This window comes from Triticum urartu, chromosome 2A (assembly GCF_056163025.1).
Source record: "Triticum urartu cultivar PI428250 chromosome 2A, HENAU_Tu73, whole genome shotgun sequence".
NCBI classification, from domain to species: Eukaryota; Viridiplantae; Streptophyta; class Magnoliopsida; order Poales; family Poaceae; genus Triticum; species Triticum urartu.
This window is the reverse complement of record NC_141874.1, coordinates 30,378,262-30,395,971: the sequence shown is the minus strand read 5'-3', so window position 1 is coordinate 30,395,971 and position 17,710 is coordinate 30,378,262. Positions and strand designations below refer to the sequence as shown.

At 42.9% G+C, this 17,710-nt stretch overlaps 1 protein-coding gene across 1 annotated transcript; it reads left to right on the top strand.

The window, feature by feature from the left end:
• Window positions 1-1,750: 1,750 nt before the first annotated feature.
• On the top strand, window positions 1,751-17,507 carry LOC147983211 (uncharacterized). Its single transcript, XM_087540669.1, has 3 exons — window positions 1,751-2,906; window positions 7,884-7,943; window positions 17,488-17,507. The coding sequence occupies exons 1-3, from the start codon at window positions 1,751-1,753 to the stop codon at window positions 17,505-17,507; spliced, it is 1,236 nt and encodes a 411-aa protein (XP_087396795.1).
• The last annotated feature ends 203 nt before the right edge of the window (window positions 17,508-17,710 follow it).

Genomic DNA, 17,710 nt, shown 5'->3' with positions numbered 1-17,710 from the left:
CGAGCTATTGTCAGGAGTGTGAATTTCTGAACCAGAACCAAGGCAAGTTACATGTTGATCATCCTTTACCTATTGTTTTCTATGCATGTAGTTATATCACACTATGAATATATGCATGTATAGGAATACTATATTATTTTTGCTATGCTGATGAGCTATCTTTCCGTCTTTGCAAATCGTGGTAGTGGTAGGTTGCTATGCTTTGTAGACGGGGGTGGTTCGTGTATTCATTGAGTTTATGTGAGGATTATATATATTTAACAAATTGAGTAGTAACTCAGGATTTAACTCACCTCTGGGCGGAAGTGGTATTGCTTGGTGTTGAGGGAAGGCATCATGGGGTCTTGCACCTTTTCTAAGGCCATGCGCTCATGAGAGTGCACCCTAAGTGGAATGCTGCCCATGCTCAAAAAGATCAGACGGACTTAGTGACTAGTAGCTTCCATGTGCGGCCACTGGCTATATGGGCTCTGGCTTAGTTGATCAGTTGTTGGAACCCTGGCCCAGACAGTGTCGACAGATGTAACATATGTAGGTGGGATGTGGCCGTCAGGTGGTCAAGGGAACCTCTTCTGAAAGACTTCGTCTCAATCTTCGGATTGGGTCCGGTGGGTAAAGCGTACTAAACTCTGTAGAGTATTAAAACTAATCATGATTAGCCGTGCCCCCGGTTATGGGTAAATTTGAGCGACTATGCCATTACAGTTGTTGGATGATCTTGACAGATGTGACACTTAATAAAGGGTAGGTTGGAGTTGATTTTGCCAACTCAACCTTGTGCATTTAATTGTAGTAATAAAAGAACTAAATAAAAATTTGACTATTAGGTAGTTATTAGGATAAAATCAGCTTTCTGCAAAATAAACCCTCAAGCCTTCCTTTTGTTATACTATGCATATACATGTAGGTCTGCTATATTATTACTCCTGTGTAACTTGCCAATACATTCCAAGTATTGACCTATATGGCTGCAACGTCTCATGTTGCAGGATATTCAGACGAAGAGTAAGGTACCGTTAGGGTCGCGAGTCTGCACTCAGCATCGCCAGTGGGCTATGATGGGACTCATCGTTATTTTCTGCTACTTTCCGCTGTTTGATTGAATAAAGCTAGCCAAGTGCTATGCAGATTGTTTTATTTTATACATTCTGGATCATACTTGTAATAAATGATGCACTTGCTATTCTGGTATTCATCTATACTGTGTGTGCTAGCGAGTTCGATCCAGGGACTAGCACGGTAAGCACAGAGACTCAAATCCTTCAAGGTTTGGTCGTTACAGATGGTATCAGAGCCAGGTTGTTGACTGTAGGACGTGACCCTAGAAAATGGATTAGAAAAGCCATAGGAGTGAAAGTTATTTTATAAACTAGCTATCCTTCTTACTATTTATTAGTTAACCCCCTCAAGTATCTTGAACAGTTAAGTAGGAACTAGTGCTAAGACCACCATTCATGTTTGTTTTATATTGCAACGTTATCGTGTTAGCGTATCTGATTATGCCCACTTTCGTGGTATGAAGATACTAGATTGTTTGCTTGATTGGTAGTTGTTTGTTAAATTGCTTAGTGTCGAAATTAATCGACTATATATATAAAATATTACCATATTGTTTGTTGTTTGTTTGTTGGTGTTATTCGTTGTTGTGTTTTGTTGGCTTGATCATATTATGCATATGGGTAGAATATATTTATATATACATAGCTTTTGGCCCTATTATATCTATAACTCATCTATGCTTGCCCACCAGATGCCGCCGAGGCGTGATACTAGACGCAATACTGCAGGAGGAGACAACAATGGCAATGGAGTACCACCATACATACAGCAGGTTATTGAGGGACAGGCCCAGTTGATCCAGTTGCTTACTCAGAACCAGAACAACAACAATAACAACAACAATCCGCCGCCACCGCCACCTGTGGATATGCTTACCAAGTTCTTGAGGTTGAATCCTCAGAGGTTCTCCAGTTCCCATGAACCTATTGTGGCTGATGACTGGCTCCATGCAGTCAATAGGAACCTGGAGACGGTTGGATGCACTGATGAAGAGAGGGTGAGGTTTGCCTCACATTTGTTGGAGGGTCCTGCTGCAGCTTGGTGGGACAATTACTTGGTCACTTATCCCATTGCTACCATCACATGGCCTCAGTTTCAGGATGCCATCCGTGCTGCACATGTGTCTGCTGGTGCTATGAGTCTGAAAAAGAAGGAGTTTCGCTGTTTGCACCAGGGAGGTCGCACAGTTAATGCTTATGTGGAGGAATTTAATAATCTTGCACGTTATGCTCCTAATGATGGTAACACTGATGCAGCTAGGCAGGAGAAATTTTTGGAGGGCCTAAATGATGACTTGAGCCTTCAGTTGACAGTGGCCACTTTTAGGAATTGTCAGGACCTAATTGATAAGGCCATTGTGTTGGAGGGAAAGCAACATGCCATAGAGAATCGCAAGAGGAAGTACAACAACAATAATAGGTATAATTCAGGACCACAGCAGAAACCACGCACTTCATATCATGGTAATGGAGGTAATGGACATAATCATCATGGAGGTAATGGACATAATCATCATGGAGGTAATGATCATAATCATCATGGAGGGAATGGCCACAACCATAATGGTCACCATCATCATAATGGGCACAAGAGTAATAATGGCAATGGCAGAGGTAATGGAAATAGTAATGGCAATGGAGGGAACAATAACCAGAACCATCAGGTTACACGTGCACCAAGGGATTTGAGTCAGGTGCAGTGCTTCAGGTGTAAGGCTATGGGGCACTATGCCACAGATTGCCCGGGGGCGAAGAACTCAGGATCCAGCAAGCCAAACCCCTTCCAAAAGGGTCATGTAAATCATGTTAATGTGGAGGAGGTTTACAATGAACCTGATGCAGTGATTGGTAAGTTCTTGATTAATTCAGTACCTGCACTTGTTCTTTTTGATACTGGTGCATCACATTCATTTATTTCGAGGGTATTTGTTGATAAACATGGATTGCCAACCAAAACACTTAGTATGCCTATTAGAGTGAGTTCCCCAGGAGCTGAGATGATAGCAGGTGTTGGTTGCCATCAGTTGACTTTGTCTATTGGAAAGCATGATTTTCCTACGGATTTGATTATATTGAAGTCACAAGGTCTGGATATTATTTTGGGTATGGATTGGTTGCAATTATATAAATGTCGTATTGATTGTGCCAGTTGATCTATTACTCTCAGTGCACCAGGAGGGAAGAGGATCAAATATGTGTGTAAGTATAAGCGTAATCAGGTGCAGGTGAACTCTCTTAAGGGGGGTATCCTGGAAGAGTGCCAGTTGTGAGAGATTATCCAGATGTGTTTCCAGAGGAGTTGCCAGGTATGCCACCAGATAGAGATATTGAGTTTCTGATTGATTTAATACCAGACACTGGACCTATTGCAAAGAGACCGTATAGAATGCCTCCTCAAGAGTTGGAAGAATTGAAGAAGCAGATAAGAGAATTGCAGGCACAAGGATATATTCCCCCAAGTTCATCACCTTGGGGAGCTCCAGTTTTGTTTGTGGAGAAGAAGGATGGGACCTTGAGGATGTGTGTTGATTATCGTTCTCTGAATGAGCTAACCATTAAGAATAAGTATCCTTTGCCTATGATAAATGATCTATTTGACCAGTTGGAGGGAGCTACTGTGTTTTCTAAGATTGATCTTCGTTCTGGTTATCATCAATTAAAGATTCGTGAGCAAGATATTCCCAAGACTGCTTTTACCACGAGGTATGGGTTGTACGAATATACTGTTATGTCATTCAGATTGACTAACGCCCCTGCATACTTCATGAATATGATGAACAAGGTGTTTATGGAGTTCTTGGATAAATTTGTGGTTGTTTTCATTGATGATATATTGGTGTTCTCCAAGAATAAGCAAGAGCATGAGGTGCATTTGCATTTGGTATTGGAGAAATTGAGGGAACATTAGTTGTATGCCAAGTTCAGCAAATGTGAGTTTTGGCTAGATGAGGTAGCATTCCTTGGACATGTTGTGTCAGGTAATGGAGTTGCAGTTGATCCATCTAAGGTTGCTGCAGTTATAGAGTGGGAGACACCCACGACAGTTGGAGAGATTCGCAGCTTTTTGGGCCTTGCAGGTTATTACAGGAGGTTTATTGAGAACTTTTCCAAGATTGCAAAGCCTATGACTGAATTGTTGAAGAAGGAGAAGAAGTTTGTTTGGACTGATGGATGTGAAGCCAGCTTTCAGGATGTGAAGCCAGTTTTAAATCTGCCAGATATACATAAGGACTTCCAGGTATATTGTGATGCTTCTCGTCAAGGACTTGGGAGTGTTTTGATGAAGGAAGGTAAAGTTGTTTCTTATGCTTCACGTCAGCTTAAGAATCATGAGCATAATTATCCTACACATGATTTGGAGTTAGCCTCAGTTGTGCATGCATTGAAAACTTGGAGGCCATATCTTATTGGTAATCATTGTGATATATTTACTAATCATAAGAGCTTGAAGTATATTTTTACTCAGAAGGATTTGAACCTCAGGAAGAGGATATGGTTGGAGCTTATTAAGGATTATGATTTGAATGTGCAGTATCATCCTGGTAAGGCTAATGTTGTTGCTGATGCATTGAGTCGTAGGAGCCATGCTAATGCAAGTAACATTGATAATATGCCACCCGAGTTATGTGAACAGTTCAGGAATCTCAGGTTGGAGATGGTTCCTAAGGGATATTTAGCAACACTTGAGGTAAAGCCTACTTTGCTTGACAGGATCAGAGAAGCTCAAAAGAATGATAAGGAGATTTTTGAGATAAAAGAGAATATGGTTAAAGGTAAGGAAGAAGGTTTCCGTGAGGATGAACATGGAGCCATATGGTTTGAGAAGCGTATTTGTGTACCTCAAGATGCATATATCAGGAAGTTGATTCTTCAGGAGGCGCATGGTTCACCTTATTCTATTCACCCAGGTAATACTAAGATGTATTTGGATTTGAGGGAAATATTTTGGTGGCCTAGCCTGAAGAGGGAAATTGCTGGGTATATTGCAACATGTGATGTGTGCCAAAGAGTTAAGGCGGAACATCAGAGACCAGCAGGTTTGTTACAGCCATTGCCTATACCTGATTGGAAGTGGGATGAGATTGGTATGGATTTCATTACAGGTCTACCCAGGACTCGGTTAGGTTATGATTCTATTTGGGTAGTTGTTGATCGTTTGACTAAAGTTGCTCACTTCATCCCGATAAAGACTACTTATACCAGTGCTCAGCTAGCAAAAATTGATATGTCTAAAATTGTTTGTATGCATGGAGTTCCAAGGAAGGTAGTGTCTGATAGAGGTACTCAGTTCACATCCAAATTTTGGAGTCAGTTGCATGAATCCTTGGGCACCAGGCTGGAGTTCAGTACAGCTTTCCATCCACAGACAGATGGGCAGACAGAGAGGGTAAATCAGATTTTGGAGGATATGTTGAGAGCTTGTGCTTTGGACTATGGGTCTAGTTGGGATGATAATTTACCCTATGCAGAGTTCTCATATAATAACAGTTACCAGGCTAGTCTGAAGATGGCACCATTTGAGGTATTGTATGGTAGGAAGTGCAGGACACCGTTGATGTGGGATGAGGTTGGAGAACGTCAATTCTTTGGACCAGACTTGATCAGAGATGCTGAGGAGATGGTCAAGTTGGTTTGTGACAGGTTGAAGATAGCACAGTCCAGGCAGAAGAGTTATGCTAATGCAAAACGTAAGGAGGTGACATATGAGGTAGGAGACCGTGCATACCTTAGAGTTTCACCACTTCGTGGAATTAAGAGGTTTGGAATCAAAGGTAAGTTAGCACCACATTTTGTGGGGCCTTACAAGATCTTGGAGCGTAGAGGAGAGGTAGCTTATCAGCTGGAGTTGCCAGAATCCTTGTCAGGAGTTCATAATGTGTTTCATGTATCTCAGTTGAAGAAGTGCCATGCAGAGATGATGGATGTTCCATTGAGGGACACGGTGCCACTTGAGGCAATTCAGTTGGAGAGTGATTTGACATATGAGGAAGCCTGTCAAGATTCTGGAGATAGCACAGAGAGTTACTCGCACCAAGACAATCAAGTTATGCAAGGTTCAGTGGGATCATCACACAAAGGAGGAAGCTACCTGGGAACGAGAGGAGGATCTCAGGCAGGATCACCCACACCTATTTGCTAGCCAGCCCGAATCTCGAGGGCGAGATTCATCTTAAGGGGGGTAGGTTTGTAACATCCCAATTTTCCCAATTAGGATGTTAATAGATCATTCATATGAATATCATATTTTTATTGCATTATTTGCTTTTTCAGAATATTCAAATCATTATGCAACAAAAGGCAATTTATTTGGAGTGGAGATAACATGACTTCTCCCCTATTTTAAAAATGTTCATAATGTGCAGAATATTATTTCCAGTTCATCTGATATGTTCTAGTAATTTTTGTGATCTTCAAAGTATTTTAATTGTGTGTTATTTTACTGTTTGTGTGGCCTTTTGAATAAAAATGAATTTCTAAAATTTCATCAGGTGAGGAACTAGTGTTCCTGTAGTTTATATTAGCAGTATAGATTTTACGGTGTGCCTAGGTATTTTTATTTAGATTTTACTTTGTGTATGTAATTTTATTTATTTTGTTTTTGCTGCTGGGGTTAGTGTTTAAAAAAAGGCAGCGAGCCGGCCAACCAGCGGCCCAGCAGCGCCGCCCACACCACTACAGCCACCGCGGCCCACCTAACCCCGCACAGCCGCAGCCCACCTAAGCCGCAGCGAAGCGGTACGCCGCTCGCCCGACCCGCATCGCTTCAGCCACTGACTACCGGGCCCCACGCCCCTGTTTCTTCCCCGAGCCGGACACCGCTCGACCGCCGCGCGCATGCACGCCGAGGCCGCGCGCGACTCGCGCTCGCGCCCTAGCCAACCCAGCACGCACCCGACCTGCCGTGTGTGAGACCAAAGCCCTAAGGGAGACCCCATAACCCTTGTTTCACCCTCCTGCTGCTGCACGAGCCACCTGGGGTGTTTTGGATCTCGCCGGAGTAGCTCGTGGCCGCCGTCGTTCACCGCCTCCTTCTGCCACCGTAAGGACACCTTAGGCCACTCTATTTTGCTCCGTTCAATTTCCCCTTCAATAGCGCACTTTTCTGACACCTTGTTGTCGCCGGAGACGCAGCCGAACGCCGCCGCCACCGACGTCCGCCGCCACTGGAGCACCGAGGTTCATGTGGTCGCCGCCGCCCGCAGAGCACGCCCCACCGCCGTCCGACTTCACCACCGCCTCCGCCACTCAATGTTGCACCCGTCCGTACCTTCGTCTTCGCCGGAGCAACCACCGGAGAGCCGCCGCCGCCGACGCCCGAGACCGCTGCCACCGTCCCCTGTTTCTGGTGAGCACGCACACGCACAGGAGGTCTTCAACCAATCACCCGCTGCCACATGGCACTTCACTACAAGAATAGCATAGGAGTTCGCTACAGTACCAGGAGTTTTCTGTTTTCCTTTTGTTTTATTTTTAGATTTCACCAAAACTTCCATTAGCTACAACTTCTAATTTGTATATCCAAATTAGGTAATTCTTTTTCCTATGATCTCAAAAAAATCAGCACATTATCACAGTAGCAACTTTGCACATGTTTGCTCTGTTCAAATTTGAATTTGTTTGAATTTGAAATAAATCTTCCGGAGGATATAACTCTCAAACCGTTTGTCGGAATCGAGTGATTCTTTTTGCATTGTGACCATAGTGCATTTTAGGTTCTGTTAATCTTCTGTTGTTGAGTTTTTAAAATGGTTGTCTTGCTGTTGGTTTTGTTTTGGTTCTATTTGATTTTCGGTGATTGATTGTTGAATTGTGTGAAACGTGTAGATTGTCCGGAGTGCGACGCGATCTATTGTCAGGAGTGTGACTTTCTGAACCAGAACCAAGGCAAGTTACATGTTGATCATCCTTTACCTATTGTTTTCTATGCATGTAGTTATATCACACTATGAATATATGCATATATAGGAATACTATATTATTTTTGCTATGCTGATGAGCTATCTTCCCGTCTTTGCAAATCGTGGTAGTGGTAGGTTGCTATGCTTTGTAGATGGGGGTGGTTCGTGTATTCATTGAGTTTATGTGAGGATTATATATATTTAACAAATTGAGTAGTTACTCAGGATTTAACTCACCTCTGGGCGGAAGTGGTATTGCTTGGTGTTGAGGGAAGGCATCATGGGGTCTTGTGTTGGGGAACGTAGTAATTTCAAAAAAATTCCTACGCACACGCAAGATCATGGTGATGCATAGCAATGAGAGGGGAGAGTGTGATCTACGTACCCTCGTAGACCGACAGCGGAAGCATTAGCACAACGCGGTTGATGTAGTCGTACGTCTTCACGGCCCGACCGATCAAGCACCAAAACTACGGCACCTCCGAGTTTTAGCACACGTTCAGCTCGATGACGATCCCCGGACTCCGATCCAGCAAAGTGTCGAGGAAGAGTTCCGTCAGCACGACGGCGTGGTGACGATCTTGATGTTCTACTGTCGCAGGGCTTCACCTAAGCACCGCTACAATATTATCGAGGATTATGGTGGAAGGGGGCACCGTACACGGCTAAGACTATGATCACGTGGATCAACTTGTGTCTATGGGGTGCCCCCTGCCTCCGTATATAAAGGATCAAGGGGGGGTGCGGCCGGCCAGGAGGAGGGCGTGCCAGGAGGAGTCCTACTCCCACCGGGAGTAGGATTCCCCCCTTTCCTAGTTGGAATAGGATTCGGGAAGGGGGAAAGGAGAGAGATAGAAGGAAGGGGGCGTCGGCCCCCTCTCCTTGTCCTATTCGGACTAGGGGGGAGGGGCGCGCGGCCCAGCCCTGGCCACCTCTCCTCTCTTCCACTAAAGCCCACTAAGGCCCATATACCTCCCGGGGGGTTCCGGTAACCTCCCGGTACTCCGGTAAAATCCCGATTTCACCCGGAACACTTCCGATATCCAAATATAGGCTTCCAATATATCAATCTTTATGTCTCGACCATTTCGGGATTCCTCGTCATGTCCCCGATCTTATCCGGGACTCCGAACTCCTTCGGTACATCAAAACTCATAAACTCATAATATAACTCTTTTTGAAACCTTAAGCGTGCGGACCCTACGGGTTCGAGAACAATGTAGACATGACCGAGACACGTCTCCAGTCAATAACCAATAACGGAACCTGGATGCTCATATTGGCTCCCACATATTCTACGAAGATCTTTATCGGTCAGACTGCATAACAACATACGTTGTTCCCTTTGTCATCGGTATGTTACTTGCCCGAGATTCGATCGTCGGTATCTTAATACCTAGTTCAATCTCGTTACCGGCAAGTCTCTTTACTCGTTTCGTAATACATCATCTCACAACTAACTCATTAGTTGCAATGCTTGCAAGGCTTATGTGATGTGCATTACCGAGAGGGCCCAGAGATACCTCTCCGACAATCGGAGTGACAAATCCTAATCTCAAAATACACCAACCCAACATGTACCTTTGGAGACACCTGTAGAGCTCCTTTATAATCACCCAGTTACGTTGTGACGTTTGGTAGCACACAAAGTGTTCCTCCGGCAAACGGGAGTTGCATAATCTCATAGTGAGAGGAACATGTATAAGTCATGAAGAAAGCAATAGCAACATACTAAATGATCGGGTGCTAAGCTAATGGAATGGGTCATGTCAATCACATCATTCTCCTAATTATGTGATCCCGTTAATCAAATAACAACTCTTTTGTTTATGGTTAGGAAACATAACCATCTTCGATTAACGAGCTAGTCAAGTAGAGGCATACTAGTGACACTCTGTTTGTCTATGTATTCACACATGTATTATGTTTCCGGTTAATACAATTCTAGCATGAATAATAAACATTTATCATGATATAAGGAAATAAATAATAACTTTATTATTGCCTCTAGGGCATATTTCCTTCAGTCTCCCACTTGCACTAGAGTCAATAATCTAGTTCACATCGCCATGTGATTCAACACTAAGAGTTCACATCACCATGTGATTAACTCCCATAGTTCACATCGTCATGTGACCTATACCCAAAAGGTTTACTAGAGTCAATAATCTAGTTCACATCATTTATGTGATTAACACCCAAAAGTACTAAGGTGTGATCATGTTTTGCTTGTGAGATAATTTTAGTCAACGGGTCTGTCACATACAGATCCATAAGTATTTTGCGAATTCTATGTCTACAATGCTCTGCACGGAGCTACTCTAGCTAATTGCTCCCACTTTCAATATGTATCTAGATCGAGACTTAGAGTCATCCAGATCTGTGTCAAAACTTGCATCGACGTAACTTTTTACGACGAACCTTTTTTCACCTCCATAATCGAGAAATATTTCCTTATTCCACTAAGGATAATTTTGACCAATGTCCAGTGATCTACTCTTAGATCACTATTGTACTCCCTTTCTTAACACAGTGTAGGGTAGACAATAGATCTGGAACAAATCATGGCATACTTTATAGAACCTATGGCTGAGGCATAGGGAATGAATTTCATTCTCTTTCTATCTTCTGACGTGGTCGGGCTTTGAGTCTTACTCAATTTCATACCTTGTAACACAACCAAGAACTCTTTCTTTGACTGTTCCATTTTTGAACTACTTCAAAATATTGTCAAGGTATGTACTCATTGAAAAAACTTATCAAGCGGCTTGATCTATCTCTATAGATTTTGATTCTTAATATGTAAGCAGCTTCACCGAGGTCTTTCTTTGAAAAACTTCTTTAAAACACTCCTTTATGCTTTGCAGAATAATTCTACATTATTTCCGATCAACAATATGTCATTCACATATACTTATCAGAAATGCTGTAGTGCTCCCACTCACTTTCTTGTAAATACAGGCTTCACCGCAAGTCTGTATAAAACTATATGCTTTGATCATACTATCAAAGCGTTTATTCCAACTCCGAGAGGCTTGCACCAGTCCATAAATGGATCGCTGGAGCTTGCACACTTTGTTAGCTCCTTTTGGATCGACAAAACCTTCCGGCTGCATCATATACAACTCTTCTTCCAGAAATCCATTCAGGAATGCAGTTTTGACATCCATTTGCTGGATTTCATAAAATGCGGCAATTGCTAACATGATTTGGACAGACTTAAGCATAGATACGAGTGAGAAACTCTCATCATAGTCAACACCTTGAACTTGTCGAAAACCTTTTTGCGACAATTCTAGCTTTGTAGATAGTAACATTACTATCAGCGTCCGTCTTCCTCTTGAAGATCCATTTAATCTCAATGGCTCGCCGATCATTGGGCAAGTCAATCAAAGTCCATACTTTGTTCTCATACATGGATCTCATCTCAGATTTCATGGCCTCAAGCCATTTCGCGGAATCTAGGCTCATCATCGCTTCCTCATAGTTCGCAAGTTCGTCATGGTCTAGTAACATGACTTCCAGAATAGGATTACCGTACCACTTTGGTGCGGATCTCACTCTGGTTTACCTACGAGATTCGGTATTAACTTGATCTGAAGTTACATGATCATCATCATTAATCTTCCTCACTAATTGGTGTAGTAGTCACAGGAACAGATTTCTTGTGATGAACGACTTTTCAATAAGGGAGAAGGTACAATTACCTTATCAAGTTCTACTTTCCTCCCACTCACTTCTTTCAAGAGAAACTCCTTCTCTAGAAAGGATCCATTCTTAGCAACGAATGTCTTGCCTTCGGATCTGTGATAGGAGGTGTACCCAATAGTCTCCTTTGGGTATCCTATGAAGACATATTTCTCCGATTTGGGTTTGAGCTTATCAGGATGAAACTTTTTCATATAAGCATCACAATTCCAAACTTTAAGAAACGAGAACTTTGGTTTCTTGCCAAACCACAGTTCAGATTGTGTCGTCTCAACGGACTTAGATGGTGCCCTTTTAAACGTGAATGCAGCTATCTTTAATGCATAACCCCAAAATGATAGTGGTAGATCAGTAAGAGACATCATAGATCGCACCATATCTAATAAAGTACGGTTATGATGTTCGGACACACCATTATGCTGTGGTGTTCCAGGTGGCGTGAGTAGTGAAACTATTTCACATTGTTTTAACTGAAGGCCAGACTCGTAACTCAAATATTTTACCTCTGTGATCATATCGTAGAAACTTTTATTTTCTTGTTACGATGATTCTCCACTTCACTCTGAAATTCTTTGAACTTTTCAAATATTTCAGACTTGTGTTTCATTAAGTAGATATACCCATATCTGCTCAAATCATCTGTGAAGGTCAGAAAATAATGATACCCGCCACGAGCCTTAACACTCATCAGATCTCATACATCAGTATGTATTATTTCCAACAAGTCAGTTGCTCGCTCCATAGTTCCGGAGAACGGCGTTTTAGTCATCTTGCCCATGAGGCATGGTTCGCAAGCATCAACAGATTCATAATCAAGTGATTCCAAAAACCCATTAGCATGGAGTTTCTTCATGCGCTTTACACCAATATGACCTAAATGGTAGTGCCACAAATAAGTTGCACTATCATTATTAACTTTGCATCTTTTGGTTTCAATATTATGATTATGTGTATCACTATGATCGAGATCCAACGAACTATTTTCATTGGGTGTGTAACCATATAAGGTTTTATTCATGTAAACAGAACAACAATTTATTCTCTTACTTAAATGAATAACCGTATTACAATAAACATGATCAGATCATATTCATGCTCAACGCAAACACCAAATAACACTTATTCAGGTTCAACACTAATCCCGAAAGTATAGGGAGTGTGCGATGATGATCATATCAATCTTGGAACCACTTCCAACACACATCATCACTTCACCCTTAACTAGTCTCTATTTATTCTGCAACTCCCGTTTCGAGTTACTAATCTTAGCAACTGAACTAGTATCAAATACTGAGGGGTTGCTATAAACACTAGTAAAGTACACATCAATAACATGTATATCAAATATACTTATGTTCACTTTGCCATCCTTCTTATCTGCCAATCACTTGGGGTAGTTCCGCTTCCAGTGACCAGTCCCTTTGCAGTAGAAACACTTAGTCTCAGGCTTAGGACCAGACTTGGGCTTCTTCACTTGAGCAGCAACTTGCTTGCTGTTCTTCTTGAAGTTCCCCTTCTTCCCTCTGCCCTTTTCTTGAAACTAGTGGTCTTGTCTACCATCAACACTTGATGTTTTTCTCGATTTCTACCTTCATCAATTTCCGCATCACGAAGAGCTTGGGAATCGTTTCCGTTATCCCTTGCATATCATAGTTCATCACGAAGTTCTACTAACTTGGTGATGGTGACTAGAGAATTCTGTCAATCACTATCTTATCTGGAAGATTAACTCCCACTTGATTCAAGCGATTGTAGTACTCAGACAATCTGAGCACATGCTCACTAGTTGAGCGATTCTCCTCCATCTTTTAGCTATAGAACTTGTTGGAGACTTCATATCTCTCAACTTGGGTATTTGCTTGAAATATTAACTTCAACTCCTGGAACATCTCATATGCTCCATGACGTTCAAAATGTCTTTGAAGTCCCGATTCTAAGCCATTAAGCATGGTGCACTAAACTATCAAGTAGTCATCATATTGAGCTAGCCAAACGTTCATAACGTCTGCATCTGCTCCTGCAATAGGTCCGTCACCTAGCGGTGCATCAAGGACATAATTCTTCTGTGCAACAATGAGGATAAACCTCAGATCACGGATCCAATCCGCATCATTGCTACTAACATCTTTCAACACAATTTTCTCTAGGAACATATCAAAATAAACACAGGGAAGCAACAACGCGAGCTATTGATCTACAACATAATTTGCAAAATACTACCAGGACTAAGTTCATGATAAATTTAAGTTCAATTAATCATATTACTTAAGAACTCCCACTTAGATAGACATCCCTCTAATCCTCTAAGTGATTACGTGATCCAAATCAACTAAACCATGTCCGATCATCACGTGAGATGGAGTAGTTTCATTGGTGATCATCGCTATGTTGATCATATCTGCTATATGATTCACGCTCGACCTTTCGGTCTCCGTGTTCCGAGGCCATATCTATATATGCTTGGCTCATCAAGTATATCCTGAGTATTCTGCGTGTGCAACTGTTTTGCACCCGTTGTATTTGAACGTAGAGCCTATCACACCCGATCATCACGTGGTGTCTCAGCACGAAGAACTTTCGCAACGGTGCATACTCAGGGAGAACACTTCTTGATAATTAGTGAGAGATCATCTTATAATGCTACCGTCAATCAAAGCAAGATAAGATGCATAAAAGATAAACATCACATGCAATCAATATAAGTGATATGATATGGCCACCATCATCTTGTGCTTGTGATCTCCATCTTCGAAGCACCGTCATGATCACCATCGTCACCGGCGCGACACCTTGATCTCCATCGTAGCATCGTTGTCGTCTCGCCAATCTTATGCTTCCACGACTATCGCTACCGCTTAGTGATAAAGTAAAACATTACAGCGCGATTGCATTGCATACAATAAAGCGACAACCATATGGCTCCTGCCAGTTGCCGATAACTCGGTTACAAAACATGATCATCTCATACAATAAAATTTAGTATCATGTCTTGACCATATCACATCACAACATGCCCTGCAAAAACAAGTTAGACGTCCTCTACTTTGTTGTTGCAAGTTTTACGTGGCTGCTACGGGCTTAAGCAAGAACCAATCTTACCTACGCATCAAAACCACAACGATAGTTTGTCAAGTTGGTGCTGTTTTAACCTTCGCAAGGACCGGGCGTAGCCACACTCGGTTCAACTAAAGTTGGAGAAACTGTCACCCGCTAGCCACCTTTGTGCAAAGCACGTCGGGAGAACCGGTCTCGCGTAAGCATACGCGTAATGTCGGTCCGGGCCGCTTCGTCCAATAATACCGCCGAACCAAAGTATGACATGCTGGTAAGCAGTATGACTTATATCGCCCACAACTCACTTGTGTTCTACTCGTGCATATAACATCAACACATAAAACCTAGGCTCGGATGCCACTGTTGGGGAACGTAGTAATTTCAAAAAAATTCCTACGCACACACAAGATCATGGTGATGCATAGCAATGAGAGGGGAGAGTGTGATCTACGTACCCTCATAGACGACAGCGGAAGCGTTAGCACAACGCGGTTGATGTAGTCGTACGTCTTCACGGCCCGACCGATCAAGCACCGAAACTACGGCACCTCCGAGTTTTAGCACACGTTCAGCTCGATGACGATCCCCGGACTCCGATCCAGCAAAGTGTCGGGGAAGAGTTCCGTCAGCACGACGGCGTGGTGACGATCTTGATGTTCTACTATCGCAGGGCTTCGCCTAAGCACCGCTACAATATTATCGAGGATTATGGTGGAAGGGGGCACCGCACATGGCTAAGACTATGATCACGTGGATCAACTTGTGTCTATGGGGTGCCCCCTGCCTCCGTATATAAAGGATCAAGGGGGGGTGCGGCCAGCCAGGAGGAGGGCGCGCCAGGAGGAGTCCTACTCCCACCGGGAGTAGGATTCCCCCCCCCCCTTTCCTAGTTGGAATAGGATTCGGGAAGGGGGAAAGGAGAGAGAGAGAAGGAAGGGGGGCGCCGGCCCCCTCTCCTTGTCCTATTCGGACTAGGGGGGGAGGGGCGCGTGGCCCAGCCCTGGCCACCTCTCCTCTCTTCCACTAAAGCCCACTAAGGACCATATACCTCTCGCGGGGTTCCGGTAACCTCCCGGTACTCCGGTAAAATCCCGATTTCACCCGGAACACTTCCGATATCCAAATATAGGCTTCCAATATATCAATCTTTATGTCTCGACCATTTCAAGACTCCTCGTCATGTCCCCGATCTTATCCGGGACTCCGAACTCCTTCGGTACATCAAAACTCATAAACTCATAATATAACTATCATTGAAATCTTAAGCGTGCGGACCCTACGGGTTCGAGAACAATGTAGACATGACCGAGACACGTCTCCAGTCAATAACCAATAGCGGAACTTGGATGCTCATATTGGCTCCCACATATTCTACGAAGATCTTTATCGGTCAGACTGCATAACAGCATACGTTGTTCCCTTTGTCATCGGTATGTTACTTGCCCGAGATTCGATCGTCGGTATCTTAATACCTAGTTCAATCTCGTTACCGGCAAGTCTCTTTACTCGTTCCATAATACATCATCTCACAACTAACTCATTAGTTGCAATGCTTGCAAGGCTTATGTGATGTGCATTACCGACAGGGCCCAGAGATACCTCTCCCACAATCGGAGTGACAAATCCTAATCTCGAAATACGCCAACCCAACATGTACCTTTGGAGACAACTGTAGAGCTCCTTTATAATCACCCAGTTACGTTGTGACGTTTGGTAGCACACAAAGTGTTCCTCCGGCAAACGGGAGTTGCATAATCTCAGTCATAGGAACATGTATAAGTCATGAAGAAAGCAATAGCAACATACTAAATGATCGGGTGCTAAGCTAATGGAATGGGTCATGTCAATCACATCATTCTCCTAATGATGTGATCCCATTAATCGAATAATAACTCTTTTGTTTATGGTTAGGAAACATAACCATCTTCGATTAACGAGCTAGTCAAGTAGAGGCATACTAGTGACACTCTGTTTGTCTATGTATTCACACATGTATTATGTTTCCGGTTAATACAATTCTAGCATGAATAATAAACATTTGTCATGATATAAGGAAATAAATAATAACTTTATTATTGCCTCTAGGGCATATTTCCTTCATCTTGCACCTTTTATAAGGCCATGCGCTCATGAGAGTGCACCCTAAGTGGAATGCCGCCCAGGCTCAAAAAGATCAGACAGACTTAGTGACTAGTAGCTTCCATGTGCGGCCACTGGCTATATGGGCTCTGGCTTAGTTGAGCAGTTATTGGAACCCTGGCCCAGACAGTGTCGACGGATGTAGCATATGTAGGTGGGATGTGGCCGTCAGGTGGTCAAGGGAACCTCTTCTGAAAGACTTCGTCTCAATCTTCAGATTGGGTCCAGTGGGTAAAGCGTACTAAACTCTGCAGAGTATTAAAACTAATCATGATTAGCCGGGCCCCCGGTTATGGGTAAATATGAGCGACTATGCCATTACAGTTGTTGGATGATCTTGACAGATGTGACACTTAATAAATTTGTTGGGCAACTTAATAAAGGGTAGGTTGGAGTTGATTTTGCCAACTCAACCTTGTGCATTTAATTGTAGTAATAAAAGAACTAAATAAAAATTTGACTATTAGGTAGTTATTAGGATAAAATCAGCTTTCTGCAAAATAAACCCTCAAGCCTTCCTTTTGTTATACTATGCATATACATGTAGGTTTGCTATATTATTACTCCTGTGTAACTTTCCAATACATTCCAAGTATTGACCTATATGGCTGCAACGTCTCATGTTGCAGGATATTCAGACGAAGAGTAAGGTACCGTTAGGGTCGCGAGTCTGCACTCAGCATCGCCAGTGGGCTATGATGGGACTCATCGTTATTTTCTGCTACTTTCCGCTGTTTGATTGAATAAAGCTAGCCAAGTGCTATGCAGATTGTTTTATTTTATACATTCTGGATCATACGTTGTAATAAATGATGCACTTGCTATTCTGGTATTCATCTATACTATGTGTGC

Bases quoted from the DNA above. Each gene is read 5' to 3' on its own strand.
- LOC147983211 (XM_087540669.1), top strand. From the start codon at position 1,751: ATGCCGCCGAGGCGTGATACTAGACGCAATACTGCAGGAGGAGACAAC. The intron at 2,907-7,883 runs GTAAGTTCTTGA...TGAAACGTGTAG, and splicing joins TGAACCTGATGCAGTGATTG to ATTGTCCGGAGTGCGACGCG. The intron at 7,944-17,487 runs GCAAGTTACATG...CTCATGTTGCAG, and splicing joins CTTTCTGAACCAGAACCAAG to GATATTCAGACGAAGAGTAA.